At 36.5% G+C, this 11704-nt stretch overlaps 1 protein-coding gene across 5 annotated transcripts in view; it reads right to left on the reverse strand.

Annotated features, from left to right (window-relative positions):
* Window positions 1-11704, reverse strand: part of ME1 (malic enzyme 1) — a 154033-nt gene that overhangs the window by 66991 nt on the left and 75338 nt on the right. For all 5 annotated transcript variants that reach the window (XM_064412539.1, XM_064412540.1, XM_064412541.1 and 2 more), the window contains exon 6: window positions 744-847. In XM_064412539.1, coding sequence (XP_064268609.1) covers window positions 744-847 — 104 coding nt within the window. The remainder of the gene's footprint in view (window positions 1-743; window positions 848-11704) is intronic.

Consider the following 11704-nt stretch of genomic DNA (forward strand, 5'->3'; position numbering starts at 1 on the left):
GCAGGTGGGGCACAAGGCAAGACTGAAGAGCTGGAAAGTATTTCCAGGTTCCACAGCTCAGCCTCACCTTTGGGAGGCACATGCAGAAAACACATTCCTCTAATGATCCTGGCAGCTGAGCTATTTCAGACATACACATTGAAGGCAGAGCTAGAACTCAAAATACTTTAACAAACAAGGAAACTATGACCAAATGTGTTATAAGACAAGGAGAACTATTTCATGCATCACAGTCTAATAATAAATTTAACTACTTTCTGTATATAAAAAGAGAAGCAGTGAAAGACCTGACGTGGTACGAATACCATGACATTTAAAATTAAAACACTGAAAAGTTAGTCCTGTCATAGGTTTGGTGGGGGCAGAGGCAGGGCTTTCCAAGTATGACAACTTCTTTAGGGCTGCTCGCATCTCGTGTATGAAATCACAGAGACAGAGATCATGTAGGCACAGCACTAGGCACAGAAAATTATAAGGCAAATATTTAACAATATAAATCTTGAAAAGGAAGTTTGAAAGACTAGTTATATCCAGATGAATTTTACTGCCCATACAAGTAATGAAACTGCAATATTGAAGGTAAATACCTAAGGCAATTATAAATTCATAAAATACTATGCTCAAAAAAAATTATCTGGCACCTAACAACTCTGTTGTCTTTTCATAAGCTACTGACCTTTATTTCTCTCAAGATGGAGTTCACAGTGGAATTCCTCAATAAGTAGCACAGATATATCACTTACCTTGCAGTCACAGCTTCCATGAATTCATCAAGAAGATCATCGTAGGCTTGACCTCTAATTCTCTTGTGTCTCAGCCCAATATACAAAGGATCATTCAGCAATGTCTGTTCAAAAAAAAAAGTTTGAAATATTACATGAGCAAGTTACCATAATACACTCTTAGTTAATAAGAAGGGGACAAAAATACAGTGTTTGAGGATTAACTGAAGCATATGAAGTACATATCAATTTATCCACCTCTACATTAAGACCAAAGAAACAAAGAGATTAAAGAAACACCCATTTTATAAAGGAAAAGAGATACCCTAGTCTCAAAGGAAGTGTATAGTTACCAAGTGAAAAAATAAAGTTTACTCTGAAACCTCAGGTTTCAAAAGTATCTTTTAAAGCTTTAATAAATAATTTTCAATTTTTCTTTTATATCCTCAAAGTACTCTGACATTGTAAAAAAGCCATATCCCTTAATTTCATCATAATGTTTCACAAATCTCTCCCAGCATGCATCATTTCAACTGTGTTGATGAGCTGATACCCAGAAAAAGTGCAGTTTTCTAAAATTTAATATGCCAAAACATAACCAACCGTTTCTCTTTTCCTTCCAAACTTATTAGATTATCAGTTTATATTCTAGAATTCTTCATTTCAGCCATCCATGTTCCATCACTTGGATACAATTTCTGAATTTGTCTATGCTTAAATCTTGTACTTCTTTCTTCTTTAGCTTTATGATCCATACTTCCCATAAAAACACTAAGCCTGTATCACTCCATGTCTTCATTACTAGAAGGCCTGATTTATTTCTAAATTATAACTTATTAATTGCTAAATTTGTATTTTCCCACAGCACGTGTCACACCTCCACTGGCTTTCCCAGGAACTCAGGTATAAAGACACTCTGTTATTATTTCTCACATGCCTCTGAAAACAAATAAGCTAACTTCCCCATTGTATATAGTGTGCAATCCTCCCACACATGCCCAAACAGCTTGCAGAATAGGTCAGAAGCTTGACTAAACATTTTTCACCCAAAAACAATTTGTAAACTCAACAGGGTGGCAGAAATTTTTTGTACATCAGCTTTAACTAGAAAAACATTGTATAGAAAAATACAGACCAACTTGCCTTTCCAAGAGAGACTCTTTAGAATGCAAAATGAAGCAAAAAGTCTGGAAAGCTTTCTCTTCCTTGACCCAGACTGGGAAACAGAAATACGATTTCTCAATTTTAGAGAAGTGCCTACATTCCCATCCCAGCTTCTTCTCTCCACTTCCACAAAGATGTAAAGGAATAAGATTAGAATGTTTGAAAAATTCAAGCAGGTTTAAAAGCTGAATTTTCTTGTAAATAAAACTTGCTAAATTAATCACCAATTCAGAACAATTTGTAATACATTACTTACGGCTATTTAGAAGTTGTTAGTTCAGCTTTTTGAAGTGAAACACGAATAAAGCTCAAAATTAAAATTACTTTGTAAGTGAAGGTGACATCATTACACTGTATTTTATTTATTCCCTTCACCAATACACTGTAGCATTCATGTCTAAGTCGTACATTTTTTTCAGAAATAATTTTGCCTGTGTATTCACATTATCCTATATAGTCTAGCAGCAAAATCAAAATAATAATTCTGTACCTATTCTAGATATTGCAGGAAAAACTGGCAAGAGTTTGATCTGATATCTGTCAACATAATTTTCTCTTTTGTATAGTCTCTTGTTTTGATATAATCACTTCAAACTTTATAGTCAAGAATTATTTCTGAAATTATTTTTTCATTTCCAGTTTGAGTTGGTCTAGTTAAAATAAACAACCTCAAGAAAACCTGAAAAATCAAGGATAAATTTATATATCTGAGAGATGAATTCCCACAAAGTGCAAATTAACTTTTTAACAACAGGAAATCTTCAGGCAATTTTGGAAAGCCCATATGAGTTGTCTCACACTTCTCACCAGACTGAGCACACAAGGCTGGAAAGAAGAACTGCCAAGCCTCAGGAGCCTCCCTCAGGAACATCACAGTAGGACTCAAAAACAGCAATCTCACTTCTAAAATCCCATTGCTGCAGTTTTCCATGCCAGTGGGCTTCTGCAATTCCATGTCTTCTGCATGGATACCGCATGTTCCACTGTCCAATTCAGAGTAAAGAACTTAATCCCTTTCCAACTCCCCTAATTTTTCTTCCTAAACTGATTTGCTCTTTTCAAAGAGTTTCCACAAGCTTTTCATTAAGCAATGTCTGTTTTCTCATTTTATAAAACAATGCTCAAAGTGCAAAAAAATTATTTTTTGGTCCCTTTATTTTTTAAATTCTGAAGACATGTTTCTAAAACACTTTGCAGCCAGACTGAATCAGTCTGATTCCCTCAAGAAGGCAGTTTAGATGGGCAGTGATTCTGTGAAAGTTCAAGAGAAACAGGCATCACATTACTCTGTTCAAAAAGTGCTAAACCAACCATGGGTCCGCCTTTAAACATACACAGGCTCTTACAGTCCTCTTGCTACTTCTGCACTTTTCATGAAATTTTTAATAGAAAATAGAAATGTCTGTGAGCATTTAAATCTATAGTCAACACAAAAACTCAGAACTCCAATGCAGTTTCATTTACAGGACTACTGCTTGAGTTTATTCACCTATCTTCAATGCTGAAATTTAATGTGAAATATTTAAAACAATTATTAAAGTGTTTCTGGAGTGTTTATAAACCTGTAGCCTGGGAAGTCTCACAGAGACAATTAATTCAGTGACACATCTCCAATGAAAAGCCTGGCCAGCTACATACTCAGAGTTCAGAATTCCTTTACAGCTCAGTGCATTCTGCTTAACAAACGTTACAGTTTGACATGAAATAGCCCCAAAAAGTTCCTTCATGGTCCTGTTTGGAGCAACGTATGAAGAAACCCGTGGCGGACACAAAAGAATGAAACATTCAGCAAGTGAAAAGAACAGTGGTCACGTCTGCGCCCTGAGCGGCGAACCATTGTGGAGCCGCTCCCTTTCCAAAGGCCACTGAAGAATGAATAAGCTGCTTAAGCACATTATCCCCTTATTCAGGTCAACACCATGCAAACCAGGACCATGGTGCTTGTTTTTCTTAGAGGGTTCACACATCTTGAGAGATTAACATTTGCTACCAACTATTTCATGGCTTTCAAAACAGATTACCAAAAAAAGAAGTTCCGTCATACAATCGAGTATGTCAAACTGACATGATGATTAGGTACTTTCCCTCAATGACTTGGGTTTCTTTTGTGACCTAGCTTGTTGTCAAAGCTTAAACTTTGTTTTGTTCTTTTGGAAATCAAATCTCCCTCAAAACATAACTCATTTTTCCAGGTTAGTGGGTTTGTTATGCATATCACACGACACTGAAAAAGTTGATGCCAGCTTATTTTTAGACATGTTTATTCTAAGACTAAAAAAGAGTTCTGAAACATTTAGGTTTACCAATGTGGTATATTCAAGCTTTAACAGAAATAGTGTTTTCTAAGAATAAAGAGCTTCTTATTTAAAGTTCTAGTAGTGGTAGTGGAAATATCAGGTAGATCTATTTAGAATTAGATGTGCAAAATAACAAGTTCTTTAAAGCACTATCCGAGCACATTAAAACTGTAATGACCTTTGGGGGTTTTAAGAAAAAGGCAATTCATTTATGCCATCTTACTGAAAGAGATCAGCAAACCATCAAAGTTCAAGCAAGGCTGAGCTGTGCACCTGGCTCTAATTTAGCTACAAAAGCCAAACCAGTGAGAAACAGAAAACTGTACATTTAAATATTTCATCAGTTGAGCATAAACATACTGAAATGTAATTTATTCCCAAACTTGGCACTGAGATGTTTCTTTGGAACGAATAAATACTTCAGTGAACAGCTTCATGGAAAATTGTAGGGGAACATCTGCAAGACCCTGAGTCTTTCCACTGACAAAGATGGAGCAGAGATAGTTCAGAACCTGTGAACTGATAGTTCAGAATCAGTGCTACCTAGACAGTGTTTGGTGTATGGTAATGATTCAGAGTAGCAACTAACCCCCCGCCAGTAAAATGCCAAAACCCTCCAGCAGCTCTACAATGGGAAATGATCTGCACTAGAGCCACAGTTACAGAACTAAAAGAGGACTGTGTTTGCATGGGACATCTGAAGCTTTGGGACAAAGACATGCCACATGCCAGAAATTAAACACATTTCAGAGCATGGTTCATCTAAAAGGGCACACAGTTACCAAAAACACCAGGGAGAGGCCACTGCTTTTTCAAGTCTTAATATTTTCTTACATTAATACACTCTAAATTATTTTTCTAACTTTTTGTCTCACTTTTAACAGGTTGGGGAAGGGCTGGTGCGCAAAGGAGGGTTTCTGTTCTCCAGAAAAGTTGCATATTCTAAACTTTTATTTTTGTTCCACAAGACTGAAATTTCTCTTGATGTGAAACTTTTTCCAATAAAAACAGTTAGCCAGTTAGGAACATGCCAATGTTTTGGACTTAACTTCAGCTTCCATCAATACTCATTATCCAGTAATCAATCTGCATTCATTTAAACGTTCAGTTTGTAAGCATTAACACGCTGAATCATGATTTTCTGTCCTTCAAGAACTTCTTACAGCTGCAAAGTGTTTTTCACAGCATTAAAAAGAGTGTGTAAGACTTCAGCTTATACTAGACTAGAAAGCCTTTCCTTTTCTTTGAATAAGCTTGTTTTGAAACCTGAAATACAGGATGATGCCCTTAAAACGTGTAACAAATTCTGTGTTTCCAAGTGCTAAGTGAACTTTGGATGAGTTTAATGCTAGTAATTGGGTTTGAGGGTGTAGAATACTTTGCAAAATAAGTTGCATAATCAAAGAACTAAAGATTTTTTCTGAAATTTTGTTTTCTTTGAATTACACTAGCCATATGACATATTCACTAAGAAATCACAGCCCCTCCTATCTAAACACCAGACCTTTATCAACACATTTGAAAATGTTAGCAAGGGGCCTCTTACAAGGAAAAAAGGAGCCTTACTCTCTGTTTCTCCCTAAAAGAAGGAGAGCTCATCTTTGGGAGTCTCAGCTGATATTTTATCTAGTATTAGTATTATTTGTATCTCCAAAAAAACAGGTATTGGCATACAGGGTAGTAGCTCTCTTTGTCTCTCAGTTTCCTCCACGGGCTCCTCCACAGGACAGGATGTCACAAAAGATCCCAAAATATAATGTCAAAAATGGGCCATTCTAGCTATAAAAAAGGAGGAAAAACCCTACACAACGGACATGAGTTTTAACATTTGAGTGTGCTCACCTTCCCAAAATCAAGTGGCTATCAATTCTTTAGAGACAAAGATATGGCCATACTATAATTACTATTTTCCCACCTCTAACCCTAAAAACATCACTGAAAATTGTCCTTTGTCTGTTCAGAGAAAATTCTAGACCTTCAATAATCACGAGTTTAAAAGATAATACATTCATAGTGCTCCTTTGTAATCAGTCTTGAATGCGGTGCTTGAAAATAATTACTTCTGTGGAATAATAAAATTATTAACAAAGAGTATTATGAATTTTTGAGGCAGTTCAAAATATAAAAATTTATTAAAACTCTGGCAAAGCAATATCCTAATGTAACAGAAAAATAGTTATGGTGTTTAAAAATGCTGCTTAAAAGAATTTAAGGTTGTGGTAAAAAATACAGAGAATATATTCTCTTTCATGTATGTATAATGATACTACAGATTTGCACACCTGGACTAGACTTTTTAAATTATTTTTCCTTAAAGACAGGCTTCATTTATTAATCTCAACTTGTTATTTAATTTCATAAGGTTATTAAAGTGTCAATGTGACCTTTACTTCCTGTGCTTGCTTCTGCTCAGGGATCTTACTCATTTCTAACCTGAAGAGGAATTACCAGCTGTAGCTTCGAATGCTCACTGAACCTTGTCGCTTATATTCCAGTGATTTCCCACGCATGCAGACAGCCTTGCCCAGCTGAAAAACTGTCAGCTCCAGCGAACTTTAACAACAAAATAAAAATCCCTCTAATGGCTGGAAAGAATGCCTCATGAAGGAATCTTGTAACACGCTATGAAATTACCACAGCCCATCCCCAAGCAAGACTGCACAAAGCCAGGCTGTGCCAAGGACATTCTGTGGGATGTTTCCGGCGCATGTATGTGGCACTACATAAAGGCCCCAGTGTGCGAGTGCTGCGGGCAGGCTGTGGCTGTGTGCCCAGGGGCACCAGCCTCCAGCCCCCTCGCACGGCACCATCTGCCTCATCCCTCCATCCCGTGCCATGGCTACCAGAAGGGCTCTTCCAGGAAGTCAGACACATTGCTGTGAGTGAGCACGCAAAGCTAAAGAGCACTCGGCCTCCTGAGGGTAACATTTACAAACATACCTGAGATACACAACTGTCTGGTTATGTGAGCCCTCATTAGCAAGGGAGCACCAAGTGCACAATCCAAAGACAGAAATTTGCAGCAGCAAGAGGCAAGATGCACTTGGTTTTTCAAGGGACTGATGCCTCTTCCAAGTCAGACAATGCATTTGTGTTTGGGGCATGACTCACTTGTGTCCACGAGTCAGTTTGTGGAACCAAGTGATGGATGAAGAGCTCAAGGGCTGTCGATGGTGCAGGGGCAGAGAGCAGTGTTGCCTTCTGGTGTGAGTCTCTAGATACACCTGAGTCACTCTCATAGCTAAACTTCAAAATTCTGGGAATGATAAAATATTTTATAGAAATTATACTTTTATAGAAAATTTCTTATGATTTTTAAGTGTAATTCAAGATTTCTGAGCACTTGAAATACATAACACTAATTACAGCCAGTGGTCCATTAATGATGCATATGCCCAAGAGGTTCCTTTTGAAACAAACTCAAATTCACAATGACACCTGAACCTCTCTACTTAAATAGTGGGCTCTGAAAACTACAAGTAATACACACTACATCTAGGCTAACAATATATTTCCATACTTGATATTGAATACTAAAATTTAAAAAATTTTAAAGCAATAACACATCTGACATCAGATGAATTATATATGTTTCAGAGCAATTTGACTTTTGTTCCACAACCAGTACACAGTATAAGAGACTCACACAACAATAACAAAGCTTTTTCAGTAAGTTACCACTGATATAAAAAAAAATCTTGCAGTAAATTTACTTGGAAAATCAGGCAAAAACTGCTCAGTGCACCTTGATCTTTATGACAGTTTCCAAATAGGAAAGACCTAGGAAGAGCTGAGTAGTGAAACATACCTCAAGCACAACTTTGCTAGCCAACAGATAAAGCAAAAAATAATGCTATTTCCCTGAAATTTAAATGCCATTGGAACCTTTTTTCAGGTCAAACAGCTTACACTGATTATTTTCAGCCAGTTTAACTTCTAAAAACTATTAGAAATATGTTTCAGAGAATAGCCATCATGAGTCATACCCTGTTCATAAGGAGAAAAGAAGATATTTTCTTGAGGATTGGATTAGATGTTGTTTATGAAAGTACGATAATTCAAAAAAGAAAAAACTGCTTTCAAAGCTAGCAAGTTAGCTTGATAGTTTTTCATACTAGAAAATGAACATCTAAAAAGTTTTTCAATTCTAAACATACAATTGTGCCAACATCTTCCATTACATAAAGTTAGCTTCAAAACTAACATAATAAATTCCTTGTTAGACTGATCTTTAAAGCACCAGAGTTCTCGTAGTACCATGCTTGTGTATCACCACCATAGGGATTCAAAAGGTTTTTCTTTTAAATCTACATTTACTTATGCACCAAGTAGCAGCTGTCACAAGCAGCTCATAACTAAGGCACATAGGATGAAGGGGAAATAACTTCTAATCTTGGAAAAATACTGAGGAAAAGTACAGAAAGATCCATTTCCTGTGTTAATTGTGGCAATCTGAAAATAATGGAATGCTTTCTATGAACAGGGCACTGTCACCATGGATGAAGTACATGTTCTTTACAGAACAGCTTCTCAGGGATCAGAACAAGCTGCCCAGGGAAGTGGTTGAGTTCCCATCCCCGGAGGTATTTAAAAGTACATGTGGCACTTCAGGACATGGTTTAGTGGTGGACTTGGCAGAGCTGGCTTAACAGTGGGACCCAGTCATCTTATAGGTCTTTTCAAATCTAAATGATTCTATGATTCGACCTGCTAGCTAGAACCATATCTAGCAGAGTTAGCAAGGAGAACAGGGAGGGTAATTCATTGTGCATTTTAAGAAAACAAAACAAAGCAAAACAGCAAGATAAATATTCTGCATTATGTTTAATAGTCTGAGAGACCTCTCCTGATGTTAACATCTGTCTGGAGGGATAGGGACAATGCCAGTTCCACAAATGCCTGTAATTTGAGTTGGAACTTGGAAGACACTCAGAACCATGGTTTTGGAGGAACATTTCATCAGACACAATTTTAGCATGCATAACTCTTTTACACAGTAAAACTGAAAACAAATGGTTGTCTGCATGCCAGTGGCATTTCTTGAAAAAGTTAATCATTTGCCTATTGAGAAAACAATAGTCCTGAAGAATCCAACATCGTTTAGGACTTCAGCACATTGTCCTGCATGTAATCACTAATATTTTAACATACAAACAATAGTCAGAAAGAAAAGAAATCTGAGAAATCTCATGTATTTTATTAATATAATTTGCAGAAGAAATCTCACAAGAAATCTCCTAAAACTCCTGATATCTACTTTCTATAAAAGCCCTTACTGACTCACAGAAAAGGCTCAGGTAGACCATTAAGCTCCCTACACAACTGACCCCCTCAGGCACCACAGAGTTAATGACTACAGTTTCTTCTTCATGATCCACAGCTGCTACATGGCTAAAATCTCAGTCACATATCCTGTCACACATCAAGAAACATGTTACAATACCCTACACTTTGAAATACAGCTGATGGATAATGGGAAGCGGAAGCTACAAAAATAGATTACTGCAACCAAAGTTTCAGAAGTTTCTTGCTCTCAAAAACCATAAGAGAAGACATTCTAAAACCTACTTAAAGGTCCAGCCATAAGTGCTTATAATAAATCACAAAAGGTGGCCAAACAATACTCTTTAAGAAGAGCCCAAGCAGTACTCATGGCAGCCTACACAGTACCCTAAAGAACAAGTTTAGCCTCAGTGCAATGCTTCAGAGAAGTTGGAGATATTTATAGTTTTTTTCCCCTTTACTTAGCAGGAGTGTAGCTACCTCAATATATTACATTTTTTAGCTTAATCAAGAGAGTGACAAAATACAGATGCTTGGGGTGGTTCAAACACTTTTAATACATCTAACTTCTCTATACTACTTTTGCAAACCAAGAAACATACATCATTCCCTTTATGTTCATGCACTTACATTTACAAATTTTGTTTAGGATAGGTAACTTGAATGTCTAATTATAAGGATTCATCCAGCTTTCAAAGCCAGACAAAAATACAGAGAAGAATCCCAAACAAAACGAAAATCAAAAAGCAAACTACCAACAAAGTGAATCAGCAAAATGTAAAGACTTATTGTTTTGAAGATGACACCAATAAAGGCTTGTTATTAATTAGCAACATTCAGAAGAGTGCCATCTTAATAATTTTTCTTCATCTGAAAAATTACAAAGATAACATAAGCCTTAAAAAACCTTCAAAGACCTTTTTCACTCATATTCAATATTATACTAAGAGGATTTTGCTAATATTTTATCGGCTTGCACATTATGACAGCAGAGAGTCTCAAGTTCATCAGATTGAACAGAATTTTAACATATCAACAGATACCATTTACAGAACTGAAAATCTTGTTCTAGGTTACCAGTATAGCTAATTTCTACGCCAACAGTTCCAATATTTTGGTTTTATTTTTTTTCCATTCACATGTAACTATAAATCTCCACCACTTGTTTTGACCTCTCCTCAGTTTTATTAAACTTATGTCTATTTATTTCATTTACTTCCATAAGCTATTTCCACATGGTCTTTCCTTTGACCCTGACATCCCTGTCTCCTGTGCTGACATCCAGACATTTTCCTCCTTAGAGCCAAATGGGTTGGACCTCTTCCAACACCAACAAGTCACATCAACAGTGTCCCCTGGACTGAAAAAAAATGTTGATATTATTTTGGTGCTGGCATCCCAATCTGTCATATCACTAGTCAAAAAAAGAAAATCATCCTGTGCACAAAGCACAATTGTTAGTGCAAGGCCAACAATTATAAGAGCACCTTTACAAATCAAGCGTGACAACTTTGTCCCAGATGCTAGGCTGTCTTATGTGGAGCCATAAATAATACATGGTTTCCCACCTTCTGTGATAATAGCTCTATTTATACCCATTCCTTCTCTTGTCTTCCCCACTGCCTGTGAAATTGCTGAGGAGGTTGACAGCAGTTACTGTGAAAGCCAATGAAAACAAACACTATCTGTTGCTGTCTTCTGAACATAAAGAATTGGATATGTCCAATGTATCTTCAAACAAAGTCTGCCATCAATTTAGTCTAAGGATATTCATGCATGTTATCCAAAATAAGCATTTCCAGATATGAATTTCTGCCCACTTTCATAGATCCCCTTGCTCTGGAAAGTGAAGTAAGAAGAAATTAAATGGACTGACAGAACTGCCTGTAACATAAGTACACAGCTCGTTCTCTCTAGTGTCAGCTGAAACTGACACTTAAATCCTGTGTCCTGTGACACTTAAATCCACCTATATTCTTTCTTCCAAAACCCTTTTCTCTTCAACTTCTCAGGTCTTAAAAATCATTGCCAACACATTGTTTGGTAAATGTGAAAATCTGAGGCACCACCTAGTTTTGTCATATTTTCCGTGGTCTAACAAAATAGAACATTTCACAAAAGAAACAATGATAAATAGAAAATTTCACAATAATAAATTAACAGTCTCAGAAAAAGAATACCATATATTCCTAGCCAAAATGACAATATTTAAAGGATGAAAGTAGATCAAAAGTAGCA

Source organism: Passer domesticus, chromosome 3 (genome assembly GCF_036417665.1).
Source record: "Passer domesticus isolate bPasDom1 chromosome 3, bPasDom1.hap1, whole genome shotgun sequence".
In the NCBI taxonomy this organism is placed as follows: domain Eukaryota; kingdom Metazoa; phylum Chordata; class Aves; order Passeriformes; family Passeridae; genus Passer; species Passer domesticus.